Source organism: Ammospiza nelsoni, chromosome 9 (genome assembly GCF_027579445.1).
Source record: "Ammospiza nelsoni isolate bAmmNel1 chromosome 9, bAmmNel1.pri, whole genome shotgun sequence".
Classification (NCBI taxonomy): Eukaryota; Metazoa; Chordata; class Aves; order Passeriformes; family Passerellidae; genus Ammospiza; species Ammospiza nelsoni.
Window position 1 is genome coordinate 30,686,792 of NC_080641.1, and position 23,694 is coordinate 30,710,485.

Sequence of the window (23,694 nt, forward strand, 5' to 3'; positions counted from 1 at the left end):
CAGAGTGTGAGAGGTTTGATACAACAGAGAAGAGTTACCTGAATTCCCCACAGTGCCATTGTTCACCAGTGAGTTTGGAGTCACAGGATTGTGCCAGTGTCCCTCATGAGAAGTGCTGGGGATTCCCATGGGCCTGGCAGCAGGCTGTGCAAAGATGATACTGGGATCATTCAAGCTTACACTGCTCTGGTTATTTGTGGTGCTGCTGCTGCCAGATCTCATAGAAAATGGAACATTTGTAGAATGAGGAGGGTTACCCGGTGCAGAGTGAATAACAGGCCCATGAATAGGCCAAGAAGTGTTGGGAAGCTGAATTTGGTGGTGATGGTGCATCTGAAGTAGTCCCAGGTTATGCAAGGTGGAATACTGACCTGGGGGAGATTGGGGAAAGTTAAACAAAGGCAGCTGGACCTGATGGGCTGGCTGTGCACCCTGCTGTGGCTGAGGAACGTGCTTAGACTGGGATATTGATTGTGGCTGAGTCTGGTTAATGGAGGCTGGCTGAGAGGAATTCTGTGGGAATTGCTGAGGTTGTGGAGAGTAAGATGACTGATGCGAATCAGACTGGAGGAAAAAAAAAAGTTATGTATTTCTGATTAGTTCACTGGCTATTTAATGGTGTTTTCTTTAATAAGCACCCACTGTATTAGACTATAAACCAGAAAAGTACACCCCAAGCACTGCACCCAAGTTCCTGTTGGCTTCAGTAAGTGCAGTTCAACTGACACTGACTTTCACCAACAGATAATTTGGTCTGTTAATGTGGCACATCCCACCATTAGAAACAACATTCTGAGTGAATATCAGTCCCAAGCTCTTCATTAGGCTCCTCACACACTTGTTCTTGATCTTTAATCAGCACCTTTCCTCCCCTACTTATGTACAGCCCAGTATCTCATTAACTAATTGCCTTACTTCTAAATAGAGTGGTTCTTATTACTGCACAGTTTTTTAAGTAATTCCAAAGAAAGCTCCTAATATTTCTTTCATTTTTAAAAATCTGTTAAACAAGAAATGCAAATTCCAAAAACCCAGTTTCAACCTTCATATCTTGGTGTTAGGCCATGGCTAAAGGCACAGTAATAGCAATTATTACAGCCTTTGCAGAGCTCTTCCAAAGCTTTCCCTTTCACCAGCGACAGACACAGGCATGAGGCTATTTTATCTGTTTGGAATTGCAACTGAACAAGAAGCACTTCAAGGAATTGAGTGGTTGGGAAAAGAGTTACTCAGTTTATGTGCCAACACTTAATGCCAGTATCTGGATTCCCCAGTCTGGTTTCAAGCACTGAGACAAGATGCTGATGGAACAAGTGTCCCCAGAGACATTCAAATGAGACAGGTACCTAAAGCAGAGAGGAGAACCCAAATCTCAGATCTCATTTTCCACCTGAGACTGACTCCTCTCTCCACAGACTGCAGCAGCCAGCCAAGCTCCAAGAGCCTCAGCTGCTGTTGAACACCTGGAGTTAAAGATCTCTGCAGCTTGTCACTACCCCTGACTGCTCACTGTCCATTTAAACTGGCAGTCACTTGTCTCCAATAACCAGAGGTGTCTGCAGGACTGCCCATGCCAGAGCAGCATGCTGTGGGTCTGTGCCTGGGCAAAAGCTGGAGCCCAGAAGCTGGGATTGCTCCCTGCTGCTATTGCAACTGTGCCTGTATGAGTGCCTCCTACACCTTTCTATGAAACCAGGAAGAGAAGGTAAAACCTGGGATTTGAAAGATGATCATCAGTTTAACAGTTTAAATGTTATAAAAATAAAGCACATGTATTCAAACATTTCTGCAAATATTAACCCACCAGAAGCATGCACTGAATGTGCCAGCAGCAGGACAGGAGGCATAATACACTCCAGCCTCTTGATTTGCTTCCTACTCTCTCCCTCTTACTCAACTAATATTCCCCCTTCCCATTCTTCTCCATCAATTCCTGGACAGAATATATTCACCAAGAAATCCTGGCCAAATGACAACCATGCACCACACACAGAGTCCATGACATCCAGGTGACACAAGAATGAGCACATGGTGTGTCTGCCTCTGAGTGCACCCACACATCCAGCTTCAATTCCTCAGGCAGAAATATAAGGCTCCTAAAAAATATACTCCTGTGCTATGTTCAGCCCTTCACTTGGATTAGGCTGCAGTCCCTCTTTTGCAGCACACTGTAAGTCATAAAATCTCCATTACTGGAGCCAGCATTCCAATAAATGCTTGCTGATCAGTTAGCAAAGTAGCAAACTGAACAAAGAGCATTAGTGATCAGCAGTCTTGATTACTATATTTACTTACTTGCCAGCCTCATTAGCAGGCACATACTTCTCAGACTAACAGCTTAAAATAAATTAATTTATGCTGTACTGTCTGCTCCAAAAATATTAAATGCCAGCAGTTGTATTTGCACAAATACCCTCTGCTCCCCATCTCCACTCAGAAGATTAAACATATTTTATGTAGCTCTATGGAGACTTGAAAAAATTCTAGCACAAAACTGTCCAAAATTTCCCTATTGTTCTGCTTGTGCTTCTAGTGTGCTCTGGCAGACTTTTAATTGAGTATGACTCAATGTACATGACAGTCCCTTAAGACAGATCTCTCAAACCACAAAAAGTCATGGTTGTCACTAACCTAAGTCTCCAGCATGTTAACAATGAGGTATGCTTTATCTCCCTTAGTAACTCCAGAACACTGCCAGAATAATGAGAATTTGAAAGGCATCCTAGCTTAATCTGCCCTTTCAAAATCACAAGGTTATCTCATCTCAAACTTGACTATAAGATTTCCATACTGAAAAACCATAAATGCTCCCCAAGACACAGTGCATCATAAATCAAAGTTTCATTAACTGGCACAGTGCAACGTTGTCATCACCAAGTTGAGAAAAACCCTGCAAACCTGTTCCCAGCATGGCAGCTTTGCTGCAGCTCTGCTCCCTGCAGTTCCCCCAGCACTTACACATTCTGATGACTGCCGGGTGCGCAGGGGTCGCTCCACCTGCTGCTGGCCCACAGCCACCAGCTGGGAATTCACCATGCTCCGCACCAGCTGCGTGCCTGGTCGAGGAACACAAGTGTTAATAAACCCACAGGGTGACAGAATAATGAGCACAGCTGGGAGTCAGCAATACCTGAACTCTCATGTGACACACAGGAGGTAAATCACTTTCACCTCTCCTCTCCTTTAAGTGGAAACTTTCCCCTCTACTGGCAGCAGAAAACTTTAATAGGTATAGGAGCTAAACACAAAGTCTATTTTTGAGTAAAACAAAGTCTAGCAGCAACAAGGCTCACGTTGCCACCAGGCTGGAGCTCTGGTTTATATAGGTTTCCATATTACTGCTGTAAGCCGTGCACTTTAAATAGCAATAGTGACAGCAGAAACTTCTGGGCAAAGAAAGTAAACTAAAAAAATGACTAAAGGATAACAGAACACAGAAGCATGGCTCTTCTGAAGTTCACTTATGAATGCTTCCTCTACTTTTTCAACTACCACAGGCACACAAGGGCCTCATTTGAAAGAGTTTGCAATTAATATTCTCTAACTACTATCAGTAATATGAAAGTTGGATTTTAGCCTAATTCACCTGTATGCTTTTTTTGAAATGCTACTGAAGGAACACCGATTTTTGCTGAAAATACATTTACTTACCTTTCACAGATGATGGAGGATTAGCTAACATTTGAGAAACATTTGGAAGAGGAAATGCATTCAATTATTATTATTACTATTGTTACTATTATTACTACTTTGAAATGCTCCAATTGTGAGTGGAAGACAAATAATGCAATACTCTGAAGTACACTGTATTTTACTGCTGAGTACATTTTTACCACCCATGCAAAGACTACTTCAGGAGATATTACTCCCCTTGCAGAAAAGCAACACAGACTACAAGCTGTATTTTCAGTGACTGAAACATTACTTGCAGGATTAGTTTTTGAAGATAATTATCAAGTCTGTACAGAAACTTAAAGAAAAGGGATCTCAGAGCTTTCAAAGTATCCTAAGACATAAACTAACTTACCTGGCACACTATTATTTCTCTGACGGGTTTGTTTGAATTCAGGACAATCTCTCCTAACATGACCCACATCCCCACAGATGAAACACCTTTTCTCTCTTGTTTCTCTGTCATCTTCTTTCACCTCTTTTTCATCATCTTTCTCATTCTCCTTTTTCTTCAACCTGAACAATAATTTTTATTAGCAATATCACAAAACCACACACAAACACATAATCTCTGTAGAGCTGTTGTGCTGGGAATGGTTACATAACCAACAGCTGTACCAGAATACAAATATCTCAGGAATTCCAAACAACACTTTCAGATTCTGGGCTGGTTAACAGCCTGTGTACACTTAATGAAGTTAGAAGCTCCCCAGGCTTGTCCAAAAGCTGTCTGACTGTGTTAGGGCAGAACTAAGCCTGCAGTTAAGGTTGCAGTTCTATGCAGAAATCCCACTGCAGAGTCAGAATATACCCAAAACAAGTGAGCTGCACCTCCTTCATCCAATCTCCCCCTCACTGACAGGGCACATTTCTCTGTCACTGTCTGAACTCAGACAGGATGTGCAAGAAAGCACTGAGGCTCTTTCAAACACTCAGTTCTAAAACAGCAGGAGAACTGGTGATCAGGAACCAAGACAAGAAGTAAAGGTCTTTTTCCACAAGGTATCTGCAGGATTGTTAAATAATAATATTATTATGTGAGCTGTATATACAGTCTGAGAGAGATTCTGTGTAGCTGTGCTGTAGCAGCAGTTTGTGTGAAGAGCAGATCACAACTTTTACTGAAGCAAATATAGGGAAAGAGGTGATGGAATTCCATGTGCTTGTAGTACAGAAAGCATCTGAAAGAAACAGTCCACCTGTGCCCACAGGGTTCCAGTGCACTTTCATGTATCTTGAACCCTGCTGACTGAACAAAAGGTTGTAAATAAAGATTTTGTAGCAGGAAAAGACCAAGAATCCTTTGAAGAATTATGAGCCCACAACTGAACATAAGGAGCAAATAAAAGAGCCCAGAATAATTTGCATTCTAAGGGCTTCAACAGGTTTTAGAAGGAGTCAAGACAACCTAGGCTGAGTGGGGCATTAAATAGCCAAAGCTCTAAATAGTGATGAGCACACATTTTCTGTCAATTCCTACTAAACTCCCTTTACACTGACCTGCATATATCAAGACCTCCTTTTGCAGGAGTCCTGTACCCAAAATTCCTAAGTGAAATCAATGTACAAGTGCACCAAGTGATAGGGTGATTGTGTAACATCATGGCACTAACATGATGTTACAGAAATGCACCTCACCTATGTACATTTCAACTAATCCTAGAGTTTACTACAGAACTTTCACCTGCCTTGCAGATGTGCATTATCAGATCTATGGAACAATTCAAATTCAACACTGTCCTCTGAAGATGACCACTACAGGAAATCCATTTTAACACATGATAAATTTTGCAGCCAGGTAATATGTTCTCCATCTGAATGTTTACACTACAAAAATATATTTTAGTGATCCAAGTTTTAAGTTAAGCTTAACTACATATTAACACACCATAGAGTGCTGATATTACTCTGTGTGCTTCCATAAACACTTCAGATTTAAAGAGGTGATCAGAAACTGTATTAAAAAGAAGAAAAAATAAGATGGGAAGTTGAGAATCAGATAAGAAGCTTTGATTTTCTCTGCAATTTAGCAATTTTTCATTTCCATTAAATCTTCAAATATGCAAATCCTTCATGATTTAATCTCAAATATTTCACAATAGCTTTGTGTATTACTTACCTCCTCCTCTTTGGACAGTCTTTCATGTAGTGACCAATTTTTCCACAGACACGACAACATCTGTCATTGGGTGCCAATTCCCCATCTGTCAATACTTTTGAGTCAAAAAAGTATTCCTATCAAAACACATCAGACAGATAAAATATATAAACCATTCACTTACAATATAAACCATTCATTTGCAAGACTGAAGAATGAAAGTCAAACTGTCAGCTTTCTTTTCTTATTGCTCCCTGAATGTTACTCCTTCTGAATTATACCTGGTCCTTTTCTTCCCCTAGATAATGGCAGCTTTTTCAGAGATATGGAGCACTTTGGGCTGAAAAGGGCTATTTGTTCTTAGGGACAGAGGCTGAATTTGCAGAACAGCTTACCCAGGCTCCAGCCTGCTGCTCACCTTTCACCTCCCCAAAGGCTTTTCAGAGCTCAATTTTTTAGCATATGATCTATTTTGGTATCTGAGTCACTGCCTGTGTGCTTTCCAAAGCAGCCAATGTCCCTTCCCAGATGACAGGATTGCATCCCTTTGGACAGAACTCAGCTCAGGTGGGAAACAGATGGAGCATCTGCACACTGACCTGTATCACTCCCCTCCCCTGGAATTTGCTCTGGACAGCTGCAGTTCTGATGTGTGTCAGCACAAAGGCCCAGTTTACAGCCTCTGAGCAACAAATATTGTGAAAGTACTGAAACAGAGGTACAAACTCAGAAAAAACCCACAGATAAAGGAAGCAAATGGAAAAGAGAAGATAGGGAAGGATGAAGGGAATTAAAAGCTTTCAAAAGATTTTGAAGAACCTTTAGAAAGTCAAGTTCTATTAAAAGCCACTGGGAGAACAGTTCTCTAAACTGTTTTAGAAAATGCCTTTCTAAGTTGATCTTTAAAATACTAATTACAGTATTTTATTTGCTCATATAAAAAATTAGCTGTCTCTACACATCAATGACTGGACCCTCTAGCACAGAGCAGTACTTTCTTCAAAATGATATTCCACGAACACATTCCTAACCCCGACTCACTACGCAAATTTTAAAGGTCAATTTGTTAAAAAAAATCAATCATCATCCTTTTCCTTGTTTAAGCAGCAATCCTTACTATCTCCACCAAGTGGAAAACTAAAGAGAATGGAACATCTCTTGGATCTGTTTTCTTTAGCTACAAGAAGAGCCAGTAAGGTTCCTAGAGCTGTTTCTGGGTTTTACAGCCAAATTTGCAGTTCTCTGTAATACTTTAACATCATACAGTGGGAGGTTTTATAAAAAACAAAACATAAATTAAGCTTACTTTCCCCAAACCAGCCAGTAATATCCATCACCCATCCAACTATTCCTTTGAATTTTATATTCCAGGAGCTAAATGCTAAGCTATAAATGTCATGCAGACAATTACACACATTGTGCATACCAAATGGATAAACACATACAAGAGACTTGCATCAATTCAGTGGACAAAGAAAATGGAAAAACATACTAAAAATTGAGAACTTACAGCTTCTCTTCCAACAGCTGGGTAGAATGGGGTACCAAATAACTTTCTCCCATTGATAAATGCCTTCATTATGAAATTGGTCACTGTTGGAAAAGGACAAAATTATTAGAAAACAACAGAAAAGACACAACTCAGTGAACATTCATCATTTGCAGACATTAACAGCTTACTTTTCCTAGAGACTCCAGCACCCAGATTATGATTCAAGTCAAAAGGATCTGCACAAAGGAGAAAAAAAAATCAGAGTTGGAAAAAACTTGCTGCAACAGAACTTTTTATTTTAATGCAGAGAATTCCATTTTACATGCATTCGCAGAGCAGATTATAGCACAGCAATGCTGAGTTTTAAATCACAGAATCACAGAATCACAGAATTTTCAAGACTGGAAGAGACCTATAAGATCATCTAGTCCAGCCGATGTTCTAACTGTTCAGCTAGATCATGGCAGCAAGTGCCACATCCAGTCTTTTTTTAAATTCTTCAAGGGATGATGCCTCTACCACCTCTAGTTATGTTAGTCAACCATAATAGAGTAAGAAGAACAATTCACTGACATGTAGTAGAAGTTATCAATTTTGTAAGCTGCAGGACTTGCAAGCAATGCTTCTTTTTGAAACAGTGACTGTGGTTTCCTCACAAAGATGCTGTGCAGAGAGAACAGCCTCTCAAGCAATAGAGTTCCCTACTCCTGATGAATGGAGATTCAATTCAGCAGGAGTACCTTCAATGGCAATACACTTGGAGGTCCACTGCTTCTCAAAGGTGGTCAACAGCTTCTTCTGCCGGATGCTGATCACGTATTCCTTGAAGTCAAACTCCTCCGTGTAGAACCTCAGCAGCCCCAGCCACAGCTCCCCAAGAGACTCAGTGTTCTTCCCCAGGGAAGGGAGACGCTTCTTCTGCATGCAGGGGAAGAAATTTATTCAGCTACAGAATTTATTCAGCTACAGAATAGCTACAGCTGTTCAGAAATTTACTGCAGCACTGCTTCTCCTCAAACATCTCTCTAATTACAAGTTCGTTTACTACAAATGGTTTCTTTTGGTTAAAGTAAGGTTAAATCATTACAGTTAAGACTAAACCTGGACTATTTTTAAAAGTAACAAGTATTTTTCCTGATTTATGTTATTTAGAAATTATTTTAAAAAAACCAAGCAAAAGTAGAAATTCCTTTTAGCAAAACAGGACTCACTTGGGAAGTTGCAATATCATGGATATGGAAATTTAATTAATCAAAAAAATTATTACTTTTCCTGAAAAGCAAGGTTTAAATTTTAGTTACTCTTCTGGATTTAGAATATTACCAATTCTTCCATGTCATCAAAGAAAAAAGCATTCCATCCATCCACCATTCTTTGTGGGATCTGTTTGCCATCAAATATCTGCCAGAACAGAGAATGACAGTTACTGCTCCGATTCAAAGTTGCTGTAAAGTACTTGCAGTTCTTTTGGTAAAAAAATCATATAAAAATATAAATACTTTCATTTTAACAATTACTTCTTATACAGACAGAATTTCCCATCGGTAAAAAGTTTGAAAGACTTTTTGCATTGTTGTTGTACCTCTCAAAATATTTGGATGTTTCATTTTTACTTGTTCCTTGCAACTAAGAAAACATGACTGAATTACCTTGTCAAGATTCCAACATCTCTCTAGCCCACTGATTCTCTAAGGAGACTTTATGTGACTTCTATTACATTTTGACTTTAGCACAGCCAAGAGGAAATTCCGCTGTTATTTAAATGCACTCTCGGGGTAGCAGTAAAATAAAAACCCCCAACCACTACTAAAGTATCAGATACTAAAGATCAGCAGGAAAGTCCATAAGTCTCAACAGCAATGCTTAAACCAATTTCCCTCTTGCACAAAGAAACCAAAAGAGGAAGAAAGGGATAATTTTCAGAGGTACTTGGGAGTTCCAGAGTGTATCCAGGAAGAGGCAGATAGCTGAATAATTATATTCTCTCCACCCATACCACTGGGGTGCAGAACATTGTTTTCCTAGTAAAGTCTCCTGGTACATATGAAATATTTCTTATAAGTTGCACCAAAGCATCCATTATCTTATTTTCTCCTCATCAAATAATAAAATAAACTTCTTCTCTTACAGATAAAGTGTTGAGCAATAAATAATGCTTCTGACAATAACTGGTTGAAGAACTGGACTCACATTTCAAGAGCATCTGGTGCAGTCTCATAATTACAATTCCCTTCTCTCCATACCACCTGCCAATTATTTTCTATCCTGTTCAGCATATAAATATGACCATAAGACCAAAATCCCAAAGTAAATGTAATAGCAGAACTTAGGCACAACAGACTCCCAGGTCTGATCTAATTTTCTTGGTCAGTTTTACCTACTAACCACGAGGGAGTTAAGAGCCTGCTGATTAGAAGGGCCCCATATTTCATTCATCCCCTTTGATCCTAAAATCCCAGACTTCTCATATTTGGCTTGAAGAAAAAGTGCATCTATTTTCATAACCCCATTTTCTGAACCTACCTCCTGAAGAACTGGAATAACTGGTGGATTTCTCTGCTGCAGAAAGTACAAAACCATAAGAATATAGGCATACGAAGACAGACTACCACGGGATGCATCACCAATATCGCAGCGCTGAAAAAATACATTTTAAACAAAATGCTGAATATACATTTCACTGTTCAAGACTAACAACTGTGTCAGAGAGCAAACAGAAACCCCATAAGTAACAGCAAATGCATTCACCTCATAATTAAAAATTGTTTTATGAAGCCTGAAAAATAAATACACCCAAGAGTCAACTGCCATCTGGCAAATCCATAGTATAATTTGTCTAACATAAAAACAGAAAAGCTTTTCATAGCCAAAATACTTTAAAAAAATTTATAATGTGCCAAACTGAAAAAAAAACTCCAAAAATCCAGACTCCCAAAACATAAATCCCAGGTTTCAATACCATGAAATTTAATTTTCCTTAGAAACAGCTCTTGCAGCATGAGTTATGATTCCTTATTATTTTGGTTCCCTGTCCCCTTTTAAAAAAATAGTTCATTAGCAGCAAATATTTCCAGGTTGCACTGGCAGTCTAGGCCACATGTGGCATTTTGCTAGCAAACACACACATATCTAATTAAAGCATGGTGCAGCCTGCACAACACAGCACAAAACAAACACCCCTGACCAAGTCAGGGAGTTGGAGCCAGATGAGCTCAAGGTCCCTTCCAACCCAAGCCTTTCTGTGACTTTGATCAGTGAATTACCTTACTATGCTTCAGCATCTCATTACAGTATAACCTTTCCACAGCACCTGCTTCTAAGCTATCCTGTGTTTCGAGCCTGTGTCATATCAAACAAGGCATTTTTAACCTCCTAGGGCTGGAAAAACCAGGGATTCGTAAATTACTTTCACATTAGCAGCAGCAGTGACAGCTGTTCCTGGGTTTTCTGCCAATGCAAACAGAGGAGGAGGCATTTTGCTTAAAAACAGAGTATTTGTATAGCTACAAAGATACTTCCATACATTTACATTCAGGAGTGTATATCCCAAACTTGCATATTTCTTGTTTGCAGTAGTATGTTTAGAACATGCACAATAGAATGCAATGCTACCAAAAAATGTAAGATTCATTATTATCAATACAAGGCATTTTTAATTTGGACACCGAAGAGACATGGCAATATTGTGCACTACTGTGACCACATCAAGAAAAAAATCATTGCTAGTCTCAGTGACAGTATAATGAACGTGTCCATTCCATTCTGGCACCAAGTTATTTTATTCATCTTGATGTATTTTATTACATGAACATCTGGTAGCATGATTCACCATCTCTATAAGCCATTTTTTATTTGCCCCAGTTCCACTAAGCTTTCTTTGGATATGCTGTATTTAATACTGCAACTTGAATAAAAAGCAATGCCACGTTTCAATTACGAAAGGCTGTATAATATAAAATTTTGACAGAATATCATTACAAAAGGTGCAGGAGATCTGAAATTTCCAAACTCCTAAAGTCAAGTAAGTATATGTCCTAGGCACATTGAGACTCAGGCATTCATTCACCACCCCATACCTACCTATTCCTGACTTTTATACTAATTCAAACAAGGCAAGTGTGCCAGAAGAAAGCAGCAGTAATGTCTGGGCTGGCCTCAGATATGAAATCTTGGGAAACTCATGCACATTCACATACCCCTACATCTTACAGTTACCAATTTTTCCAGTTTTGCTTGTGGTTTGGGAGGGATTTTTGTTTGTTATAATTGAAGCTGGTTTGAAATGGAAGAAAAAAAGGGAAGTTTTCCTCTCATCAGCTTTCTCTTACACAGAAATCTTCCAACAGATAGCAGAAGGTACCAGGGTTTGATTTTGACACACACAGTCTGATGGAGCACAGTAAGCTTAGGAAAGTGCACTTCATATCAACAGCATTCTACTGTCTCCATTCCAGTTGGTATTGGCAAAAGGCAAACTCAGTGGCTGCAGCAGAAAACACTGTATTGTACAAATAATATCTTCTTTTTATATTACCTTTGCAAAAACTTTCATTGTGTAGCCCAGATATTGCACCCTAGGATCAATAGCTGCGTAGGTAGCCAGCATCCTTGTGTTATGCTGTGCCTGGAGAAAGGGGAAAAAAATTAAACTGGTGTCAGGGTGAGCCAATTATGTAAGAAATTGTGCAATTTCACAGTGTCAGGTGAAAGCTGGAATGAGCTGTATTATTCATGATGGCACACAGGCCATCATGGTGGATGTGAACAAGACTTCCTGTGCTGTACCCTGCTCTGCCATCAGGCCATACACAGCTACCTGGGTCAGGCTGAGGGTGTGGGCCACTGAATTTAAATAATGTAGAAGAAAAACACAAACACTCAAAAGCATTTCCATTCTGGCTTCAAAATTATTCCCTCAAATGGTTATTTGGAAAGAAATAGAAAGAATGAAAAGCTTTCTTTGAACACAAAAGGACACAAGCAGATGCTCACCAGTGTATTGTACAAACTGATATCTCCTTCCAAGCCACTCCGCCTGTGCTCAAACTTTACTATAGGCACTTTGGCTGTTGTTATAGGCAAGATGTTCCTCAAACCTGGGGAAGCAACACTTTAGTACATAAAACATTTCCATTAACAACATTTATAGAAAAGCTAACTGCAAAACAAATCATAATTTAAAGCACCTACCTGGATGCTTCTTAAGAACTTTTGCCAAACCTTCTATTATTTCTTTACAGTTTAATTTCTAGGAAAAACAAAGATCACAGCTTCAGATGTTAAAACATGGACCCTATTCCAACAAACACATTTACTATCACATATATTTCATAGATGAAAAGTCTATGTACCAATCATTTTTGAAATGTCAAAAAAGGAGCAAGCATTAAGCCAGCACATGAATCTACACAAACTCATATGCTCTTTGTGGACATCTATATTACACTGTGTGTCTATAAGGCATTAAAAGTAAAATATGCTGCATCTTGCTTCAGCTGTGCAGAGTGCAACTAGCAAATCCTACCTTTCCTATGTGCAGAAATCTTAACTGAATTAAAAAACCTTACAGAATCTTTGAATGTAAAATAGCAGATTTTATAACTTTCAAAACTCTTACCTCTGCATTTTCATGACCTTCCAATGTCATGCAGATATCTAGATCACTGTCCCGAAACCCAAATCCATTTTTTGAGGAGCCAAATAAGCAAAGCCTAGCTTTGTCTGATCAAAAGAATAGACAAGAAAAAGTTAATTCTTTTACAGTTGAATGGTAAGTGCTTAGTATAAAATATTGTTTAACTGCAACGTGCAGGTGCCCATAAAAATGAGCTTAAAGAGAGAACTTACACTGTCACTTCAAAGACTTCAGGTTTGATAAAGGAGGAAGCACAACACTTCAGAAGTTATTACAGAAAGCAAGACAGGATATTTTACGTATTTTTTATGACTGAAGTATAGTTACTATAATCATTAAATGGCATCTCTAAATGTGGTGCAATGTTTTGTGGTATGTAACTGCATTTTCCCGCTTTTAATAAATCAAAATAATGTGCAAACCCAGTCACCAGTACAGCTTTATCCCACAGATAAGACAGAGCTACTCCTAGGGTAGCCAAAATAATATTTCTGAAATTCCATTCAGAGTTTATCTAGGTTGCATATTTCTCCTATGACTAGGTAAATTTGGTCAATGAGTTTTTGTAATTATAGCATATTCTTGAAGAAGACACAAGCAGTAAGATTACAATACTTTATGGAACATTCTTTCCCAATTGCTTTGTTTACATTTTTGTTTGAAACATGATATTACTAAGTATTTTCATTCTTGGATGGCAAAACTATGTTAAAACAAATTCTTTCCTAACTGCAAAGAAAGCATTAATTTCAGTTGAACGTAAAGAAAATAGATCTAACACTTATTCACAGCTTTTTTTCCTAAACTTTAATAGAACTGGAAACCTTAAGTCTTTCAAGGCTTTGTAACAGGTCTCAATCCTCAGCTGCTGCCAGGAAGTGGAGGCACAGCCAATGGACAGAATTCCCAATTCCTTGATCACAGGTCAGCTACAGCAGAACAGCCTTCCATGGACTGGCATTCAGGAGACCTGGGTTTGGTACCTGGCTCTAGCACTGTTTTACACCTCCTATAAAAAAATCACTTGGCATGTCTGTGCCTTGACTTCCATCCCTGTAGTAAGACATTTTTGCTTGTTTTATGTAAGGGATGTGAAGAAAAACTCATTAGGATTTCTAAGATACTCAAGCAGTGGTGACTAGGCAACAAAAGTCCTTGGCCCACAACCAAAGCTAACACTAAACCCAACCAAACTTTCTTCTTGGCCTGACTGGAGCAGTCCTGTGCTTGCATTATTGCATTATTGCTCTGGCAGCTCTTCCTCCACTCTAGGGACATTTCCATGGAATAGCAAGAAGGGATGTTCAGTGTTGAAGTCTGCAAGACAGCTTTACAAATGGAAGGAAAAGAGATGCCCCTGCTTCAAGCAAGGAAAATAAAATGAGATAAACCACATCTTTATGCTCTGGACAACATGAGTGAAGAAAGCACTCTCAAGAATCACTAGCTAGGGTTACATACCATTATACTCTTTTCGAATAAATCTCTCCAAACTTGCCAGGATTTGTTCTCTGTTCTGTTGCTCAGATAAAGGAGGGGATAACTCATCTAAGTAAAAACAAATTAAAACACAGTCAGACGTGACATTCAGCACCTCAAGAACTGTTTTCAGTTAATTAAAAGATTGGATGGGGGTTTTTTTTGTTGTGTTTGCTTTGCTTAAATCTGTGGTTTTCTTTTTAAATCATTAGAGTCTTCCAGATTTTATTTCAAAACATCCAGTTTTTCAACCACAAAGTGTCCAGGTGGGCACCAAGCATCCAGCCAAGGTTAACCCACAACAGCACCCTCAAAAGATGCCACAGAATTCAATAAGCACAAAAATTAGTTTTGCCCAAAGCCTGATTCCTGGGAACACCAGCAGCTTTTTACAAACCTGGTGAAAAATCCCATATTACATCAGTTTCTCAAATCTGTTATAAGTTATCACAGCCATGGATTATCTGAAAATTAAAATGCTGATCCATTTGTAGCCTAGGGCACCTGGAAGAGATTCTTCCTACTGAATTGTGAATAATTGTAAATAAGTAATTTGACCCTAGAGTTTTTAATTCTTCCAGGTTACAGATCATAGTATAAAGTGGAGCACAAACACTTCCTGAACTTACCAAAACATCTTTTACACACTATATCAAGTATTTCCCGAAATCTGTCTGTCATTGGTGGTAGTGGTTTTAGATCAATTTTCTTGAAATCCTCTGGGCAATCATTTTTGGAATGTCCATCCCGTTTGCAGATGCTGCATACTATAGTTGGTGGCTTTTTGGGGAGAAAAAAAAAGAAAAATTCTATTTGTGCACTGAAGACAGTTCAGCAGACCTAACATTTCCAAGCAACCAAGAACATTTGACATATGAACAATAACAGAGCCTCTACAAAGAGCAGAACACCTCTCAACAAGCTGCATTTAGTTCTCACAGTGTCTAGAAGCACCTGGGAATTCTACAAGAAAGTAGGAGAGGAAAGGCAGAAATAACCCACAAATAACTAGAAAGAAATCCAGATTTTTTTGTGTGGACATCAAAAAGCTCAAGATGAGGGAAACAGACCATTTAACACAAATGCCACACAGTGTGATGTTTCCTGAATAGCAGGTACTCAACAAAGGCCAGAGCTCCCACCCATACCCAAACTAACGTCCCAGTGATCCATGACCAGCACTGCTTACTTTTCCTGAAGTAAAAATAAACTTATCAAACACATAATGCATTTCTTCTGTTGAGAGTCTGCCTTCCTCTTTGAGATCCTGGGTTTCCAGCACTGCTTTGCAGCTGGCCGAGGTAGCTGGGGTGCCAGTGCACTTTGTCTGCGGAGACGACTCCAGTACCAAACTCTGCCTGCTTTCAGCATCAGAAAACTCATTACTGGAATTTGTGTCATCAGGCTGATGTGCACTGCAGTTACAGTGGTGGCTGAGCTCATCCTCAGTTAGACACACTGAAATTTCTAAATCATCTCTCTCTTTAGGTGATTTTTCCTTTAATTCACAGCATTCATTGGAAATAAGGGGTAAAGCTTCTTCTTTGTCTTCATCATAGCTAGAGTCCAATGTTGAAAGTAGCAAAGGGTCCATGTTCTGGGAAGTACATCTTTTGGCTACAGCTTCTACCACTGTATTACATTCAACTTCATTCTCTGGTATGTCACATCCACTTTCTGTAACTTCTTTATCTACAACACTTTCCCCTTGTGGAAGGCAACAGTTTGCTACAGGCTCTTCAGATCTTGTGGATTTCTTATTATTCATTTTCCCTTTTTCTTTTTTCTTGGTATCTGGCTTGGATTTAATCCCATCTTTACTTTGTGGGCATGCAAAATATTTATATGCTGTCCTAAATCGCTCCAGGATGTACTCAAATACCATCTGGCTATTTAGACTTCGTGCAACATTCCTCTTTAGTGCAAAAGGATCTGGGAAGAAAAAGAACAATTTAATTAGTAATCTTTAACTTCCACATTTCACAAAGCAGCTGAAATCCCTAAGTTTTTACAGGGCAGTTAAGGAGGTTCTTATACTAAAATCCAGAATTGTATGTGGATATACTTAGAGAATGAAAGACCCACAAGTTTTTTCAAAATTCTTCCATACAAAACATATCCAAGTGCAGCCATGAATGACTGACTATCATAAACAATTCTAAACAGTGTTACTCAAAAAGAAAACCATGGGTATATTGCAACATTACATTACGGCCAATTTCTAAACTAGAAATTATAATAAACAAAGGCAAAATAAATAGATGCCAGCCAGAACCTTTTTCCTCCACTGAAGAAGAATTTTCATTTCCCTTAAGAAATTCATTTGTCTAAGAGTAACATTGAGAATGTAAGGATTGTATGAACCAATCTCACCAGGATCCATTCTTAGGCCTTCCTAACGATTTCTAGATCAAACATGCTTTCCAAGCAAAAAGAGCTCCTGCATAGTTGCTATAAGTTTGCCTGGAAGATCGTACCAAACTGAGATTCTGTTACTTCATAACATCAGCTACAAACTCAACATCGGAAAAAAGAAAAAAGGCAAAAATGAGAAGTAAAAAAACATAAAGCAAACAACACAATTAGCCCAATAACAGCAGATGTCAGAACCAGAATACAATCTGGTTTTTTTGAAATTATTTCTCATTTCTTCCTCAATGATTTGTCCTAACACCTTACATCCCACATGTTGAATAAACACTTCCTTACTTTTTCTACACTCTAGCTAAAAGTAATTGAAGAAAAGAATTGGGAGAGGAAATTAAAAGTCACAGGAGTGATCTCAACATCCACCACTCAACCTGTGCCTCGAGAATTCAGTGCTTATCTGTTCTACTTTCCTTCTCACTCTTCTTGTACCTTATTGACTCATCCTTCAATGTACCTCTGTACCTCATTCTCTGTCTGTATGATTCTCTTTGTCCTCTCCATCGCCTCAAGTGTTACAGATAAGCCACTTCAGCAACATCTCTAGAAAGTGTTCAAAAGTCATTATTCATGCTTTTATAAAAATATCACCTTACATGGTTTCTTAGCCTTCCTCAAATACCCAATTTCTCTATTCTTAAGGTCAATTCAGAATGCCACACATTGCTCTGTAACTCAATGACTTTCCCTGCTCTTTAGACAGAGAAAACTTGTGTTTAAAGAGACTAAATAGCTGACAAAATATATATTTAAAAGACTTATTGTCCAGATCCTTGCAACATATTTGCAAGTTAAGCAAATAAAGATGCTAAAGCAGGATGACTACAGAAGTGGGAAGGGATCAGCCTACCTTCAATGGCTATTCGCCTCTTAGGCCAGTTTTTATTCTCTCTGGTTAAGAGCTCTTGTACCCGTATGCTGATGACATATTCCTCCAAAGCAAACTCCAGTGTGTAAAACTTCAAAAGTTCCAACCACAGTTGCCCCAGTGAAACTTGGTGAGGGGTTTTGAATGCTAAGAGAGACTGAAAAACATGGACACAAATGCTCAACTGCAATAAGAAATTAATATTCCCTTTTTTTTTTTTGTCCTGATCCATCCAACATCAATGTTTAAAAATAAAAAAAAACAGGGATAAGAGATAGCAAATGGTTTTTAATTAGATAAAGTCAGGACTTACAATTCCATGTTTCTCTTTTGCATTGCTTTGGTTGTCCACTTCTGAGCTCGTTGCCTTCTTGCCACCACCTTTTTGTTGTTCAACTTTAGCTTTGCTTTCTGCTCCAACAGAGTTTTTTGCTGCACCATTTGTGGGTGGTTTGTACTCCCACCTTACAAATTCTTCATCTTCCACCCCTTTCAGCTGGTGGTCATCTGGCCTCTTTAAATCAAAGCCTTCAATCTAATAACAATTAAAGTGACACTGAAACAAGACTGTCCATAATACATACAACCAACAGTTTTCAGCAAATGTAACACTGACTACTGTGGTATATTCATACCCCTGACAAGATTAACAGATGTCAGAGACAGAAATTCAGAGAAATAAAGAGGAAAATAATTGCCTTTTCTCCAAAACACAGATGACACAACTATACAGCCTGCTACAAGTGCCTTTTTAAAAAGTCTTCAGAATCATCAAGCATCATCCGCATGAGCATGAAGTACCAATGCATTTCATTTATCATTTTCTTTGGCAATCAAATTATGCATTTTTATGAGGTTGCAGAACACAGAAATAATGCCAACAATTTAATAATGAAGTACCAAATCACTTACCCAATTGCCCAAATAGGACGGTAAAATACGTGGTTTTCTTTGTTGAAGAAAAAATATCACCATTAAGGCAAAGGAATAGGAGGGAATTCCACCTTCAGCCTGACAGTCAATGTGACAGAGCTGTAAGAGAAAAATAATTACTTTTCTGATGTAACACCAGAATTTTAGTTTACAATCTATTACAAAAGGACAAATACTAAAGAAATGTGAGAAACATACCAGAGTGAAATACAAAATGCTGCATCTCAGAAACTGCAGTGGTCATGCCATGTCACGTACAGACAGAATACAAACTAGCAATTCACACAGTGCATTAAGGAACACTATCTTATCATGTATTATTCTCTCCAGTTTCACCACATTTTGTGATTGTGGGACATATTTATGCTGCCATGTAGAAGTTCAGTCAAGGCTGAAATGTGCTATTGTACAGTGGCATCTCACACATGGAGGAGGGGTGAAGCATGAAGTCCTTTCTACAAACACTCATGGTACATTATACAGGACAGTGTACACAGTGCTTAGGAAGAACTATTGAGGATATTTCAATAACTTACTCTGGCCCAGTAGCGGAAAGCCAAAACCAAGGGGATCAGGACAGGCTCCAGTTTACCAAGTGCAGCCAGCAGGTCAGTTGTAAGGCAAGCCACGTCATTCCTAGCACTCACTTTGCATGTCAAACCACTGCAATCACAATGCAGAACAGATAAAGGGTTATCACTTTGTGATACAGATGGTGCTGGGGCAGGGGGAGGTGGGGCAGCACACCCCCTGAAATAAAAACATCCATCAGGGTCTCCCTATGTAAGAACCTGGATTTTTTAACAAAAAGCTACAGAATATAATTGCATTTTCTCTACTATTAGCTTACTGACTGCATCTAGAACTGACAGAATATCACTACAGTGAAGAATACAAAACAGTATTAAGAATTTGCTCTTAAGTTCTGCCATTACTTAATTACATTATCTTGCACAATTCAATTACCAAATATACTGTCTACATTCCAAACACTTAAACAAACTAATGAATTAATTAATACTCCAGACCTGCTGCACATTAAGAGTTACATTAAGGTAAACCCACAAAACAGCTTCTCTAAAACCTTTCCTTTAGCTTCTCAGAACAATTATTTCTATTCTGTTACAAATACAGGAAAAGACAAGCCCACTCTTGTTGCATTTACTTCCCCAGAGCTTCAGTCCATACCTCTGGCCAGTCAAGAAATCATGTTTCATTTTGGAGGTTGCTATGTCTTAGGAATTTACTGAAACTGTCAGATGATGTGTCCTTTCTGGCAATGTGTATCTTATAAAATGCTTTTAAAGCCTTGGCTTAAAACTGCTGGCAACAATTTTAAATAACTGAAAACCACTCCACTTTTCCCTCAGTTAACTAAAAGGTAATGTCAGATTCCTACACCCAGTGAGTTCTGTGTAGCACAAAAACAAAAGTAGCTTTCTTTCTAGGTTACATTTCTGTGTATGAGCAATTCTCTTTTAATACAAATGTTAGCTGAATGTTACAGTAATACTTCTTGTCAGGAGTGCAGGCAAGCACCTAGTATGAACAAGCATAGTAGCTCATTAAAAACTTTTTTCAGTCACAAATACCTTTTAACATCTTTGCAAAAGACAACAGGAACTTTGGCATGGAAATCCGACTCCACATCTGAGTAGACAGCTAAGCAATGAAGGAGAAAAAACACACTTTGTTTCAAAGTTTCTTACAGTTTTCCCAAATCTGTCTTTAAAATTATTATATTTATGTAACAACTCAAATTATGTGCTGCATAGCTAAGCAGCACCAATATTTTCTGGTTACTTTTGATGCTCATCACCAGTATGAGACAGTCAGGCTGTGCTCCTGACAGAACCATGAGGCTACAAGTTTTAGAAGTCTTGGAACAGCTCTCACTCATGTACACATGCAAGTGGAAAGCAGCTTTTGAGTTTACTGCCTAGAATTCATCATACAAAAAGTTAAAACTTTTTGCTCTGGCATCTGACACTACTGCCCCAACTTCTGGCAACCTGAACTGGAGAATTCTCTTGCTGCAGCTTCTCATCTCTCATTCACACAAGCACTGATGTTCATAAAAATCACATTCATAAAAACAGCCCAGATACTTTGGTTGAAAACCCATCAATTTTTCTAAGTTTACAGAAAATTTAAGCATAAAAAGAACTAAGCAGCAGATGGAATGTTAAATAGAAATGAGATGCAACTAAAACTCACCACTGTTCTTCAAGATCTCAAGCACCTGGATCAGAACATCTGGTTGACTCATCTACAATGACAAAATCAGAGCAGGCTGCATTATTGAGACTAATATTTCATTTTACATTGTATTTCAAACTACTTGAGTTGCACAACTAGTAACTCTGTGTTCCTCAAAAACGTGAAAATATTTGTCAGTGTTAATGAAAAGTTAACTGTGCCTGTCTACACCATGAAAACAGGTGCCAGTAAACCTCACAGCCAACTTTCCTTTAGCCTAAAGCTCTAGTGAACACTTCTGTTCTAGTCCTGCATTAACAGGATAAATAAAAGCACTTGCCATATATTCAGCAATTTCATTATCAATGAATACTGCTAGAAATGGACAGCAAGAGAATTTAATGTCAGGACTTTCCCAGGAGTTCTGAAAGGTTATCATTTTGAAACACCTTATCATTTTGAAACACAAGTGCAGCAGTTGAGTGTCTATCAAGAATGTGCTGCTAATATCACTAAACATGAACCAACAATTTTATTACCTGAAGAATGTCATTTTTATCTCAAATTTTAGAAGTGTGGGAGAAATCAAAACCTACAAGACTTTACAGTCTGAATGTTGAGTTCATGGAAGCACACTTAGCCAAGCCAACTATTTTCATACTGCTTCAGTGCTTACTCAAAAAAAAAAGTAGAAAAAGCCTAGCATAAGGTTGTCCAAACAAAACAAAAAAAAATCACCCAAGAATTAAAGTTCTCTAAAGAGCAATGAAAGCTTCCTCCACAGCACAGATGACATCAAATCAAAGGTTAGATACTTTGTGCTCTTCTAACACCATGTGCCCCAAAAGAAGATGAAGGCAATGGAATAGAAATAAATGTGGATGGGCTTGATTTAAAAACCAGTCTTAGTTAATACAAGATAATATCTACATACCTTAGGGGGGAATTTGATATCAATGTTAACATCGCTGGTCTTAAAAGCAAATCTAGTTAAGCAGGAGCCATACATCCTCAGGGAACAGTCTGGAGAGAGAGAAACAGAATTATTTAACAGTTAGTAAATGATTTTTTCTTTAGTGGATGATGCATACCTTGCTTTAGATATTGCACCTCACTGGCATTCCCAGATTAATGAACATTGAACCCCCTTCTCACGCTTGTGAAGGGCAGGCATTTCCATAACGCAGCATCACAGGAAAATAAATAATTCAAATACTTTAACCACCAAATGTCCATCATTTTCCAAGCTGTTTTAAAGATTTTTTGCAATAGTTCTGTTTGTTTTTAATATAAATTTAACTATGAAGTAACAATAACTGTCACCATCTCAGTGTAGGATTTTATATAACAGCTTTTGTTAACTACAGCTTGATTTCACTGCAGCTCTTAGCCAATTATAAAATTCTTTGATGCCTCACAGACTTCTGTATGTAGCACCAATCTGTTGATTCCATCAGCAAGTTCCAACACACAGTTTCCTCCAAAATATGTATATAAACATAATTTCAATATAATCCAAGGCACAGAGTACAGTGTCCATTCACTGTTTTAATTAATGCAGTTACATGCAAAGATGCAGAACAGATCTAAACTAACTAGGAAGAACCTACTCAGCAATAATATGAGAAATGCCATCCGATTCCATAAACAATACCCCAATTTACAATGAAATTTTTGCTCATGAAAACTTTCCTGTAATAGAAATTAGGATCTCCCATACTTAAATCAGCTGAAAAATGAGAGTGTTCTCAATGCTTCCCAAATCAAACAGCCTGCTCAAGCAGGGTCACTTAGAGCAGGCTGCTCAGACTGTGTCCAGTTGGGTTTTGAAAATCTGCATGGATGGAGAGACCACAACCTCTCCAGGCAACCTGTGCAGTGTCCAGCCACCCTCACAGCAAAGAGGGTTCTTCTTGTGTTTCTTCCTTTATGTGTGTTCTGACCAAACTCATGCAATCAGAAATATCAACAAAACTGCTCTTAAAAGAGAAAATAGGTCTTACACATACATAGCTTCAAGCCTATTTTCATTGCTTAGCAGCCCTCTCAGAATGAAAGTCTGTATGGTTAATAACAATAACAATTTACAATTCCCTCCCAATGGCTTATCATATTTTAAGAATTTTTGCATAGTTCTAATGTGAGCTTAAGAGAAAATCATGCCAGAAGATCAGATGTTTTCTACACAGTGCATGAATTAAATTTTTCTGAATCTACAACTTAGGAAAACACATTCACTAGAACATAGCTGGCTTTCAAAAGGAGAATAACAAACTGTCATTTACTATTACAGACTCCCCCTTCCACTACTCCTACACCTCCACAGAAGCTCATCAGTGCAAACAAGTCAGCCAGACAAAGTAACAATAGTTTTCCTGAGCATTTATGTAAAAAATGTTATGTGAAAAAGCTTTGTCTTATGCTTCCCACTATGAGTGGAAAACTCCCTAGAGTGCCAGAGCAGAAGTTTGCACTAGGAGTCACTTACTAGAGAGCAGATTAGCAAATCTCTACCCTACAAACACTTATTCTATTCAGCACCTTATGTTTAAGCAGATACTTCATAGAGCATCTAAAACTAAAGCTGGTCATCCTGCACATACCAAAATCTTTCCTACAGCTGTATTTTTATAGAGGAAAGGGAAAAAAAAGGTATTTCTAAAACAAATGGACTGTATAGAACAACACCTGACTCCAACATAGATGAAATTAAAAATTTAAAACATTTTTTCAGCAATGAGATGAGTATTTTCTTCTGTTCAGATGCACTGAACACCAAACCACTGTTAGCACAAAGTCAACATCACAGCAGCTCCAAAAATCTGATTACAAACTCCCAGTGCATTAACTATAGGAGCTGATGGGAAAATCAATACAAAGAAGCAAATATC

General features: G+C 38.4%; 1 protein-coding gene across 3 annotated transcripts in view; it reads right to left on the minus strand.

Moving 5' to 3' along the window:
• TUT4 (terminal uridylyl transferase 4) overlaps positions 1 to 23,694 on the minus strand; it is a 45,348-nt gene that overhangs the window by 3,855 nt on the left and 17,799 nt on the right. For 2 of the 3 annotated variants that reach the window (XM_059477883.1, XM_059477882.1), the window contains exons 6-28: positions 21,738 to 21,826; positions 20,822 to 20,873; positions 20,197 to 20,266; positions 19,141 to 19,267; positions 18,584 to 18,703; positions 17,985 to 18,206; positions 17,654 to 17,828; positions 15,566 to 16,308; positions 15,006 to 15,156; positions 14,359 to 14,445; positions 12,880 to 12,983; positions 12,453 to 12,510; positions 12,255 to 12,358; positions 11,797 to 11,886; positions 9,786 to 9,899; positions 8,586 to 8,663; positions 8,003 to 8,180; positions 7,451 to 7,498; positions 7,281 to 7,363; positions 5,792 to 5,907; positions 4,028 to 4,188; positions 2,959 to 3,056; positions 39 to 564 (exon numbers count right to left, since the gene is read on the minus strand). In XM_059477883.1, coding sequence (XP_059333866.1) covers positions 39 to 564; positions 2,959 to 3,056; positions 4,028 to 4,188; positions 5,792 to 5,907; positions 7,281 to 7,363; positions 7,451 to 7,498; positions 8,003 to 8,180; positions 8,586 to 8,663; positions 9,786 to 9,899; positions 11,797 to 11,886; positions 12,255 to 12,358; positions 12,453 to 12,510; positions 12,880 to 12,983; positions 14,359 to 14,445; positions 15,006 to 15,156; positions 15,566 to 16,308; positions 17,654 to 17,828; positions 17,985 to 18,206; positions 18,584 to 18,703; positions 19,141 to 19,267; positions 20,197 to 20,266; positions 20,822 to 20,873; positions 21,738 to 21,826 — 3,594 coding nt within the window. The remainder of the gene's footprint in view (positions 1 to 38; positions 565 to 2,958; positions 3,057 to 4,027; positions 4,189 to 5,791; positions 5,908 to 7,280; positions 7,364 to 7,450; positions 7,499 to 8,002; positions 8,181 to 8,585; positions 8,664 to 9,785; positions 9,900 to 11,796; positions 11,887 to 12,254; positions 12,359 to 12,452; positions 12,511 to 12,879; positions 12,984 to 14,358; positions 14,446 to 15,005; positions 15,157 to 15,565; positions 16,309 to 17,653; positions 17,829 to 17,984; positions 18,207 to 18,583; positions 18,704 to 19,140; positions 19,268 to 20,196; positions 20,267 to 20,821; positions 20,874 to 21,737; positions 21,827 to 23,694) is intronic. The other variant, XM_059477884.1, reaches the window with a different exon arrangement.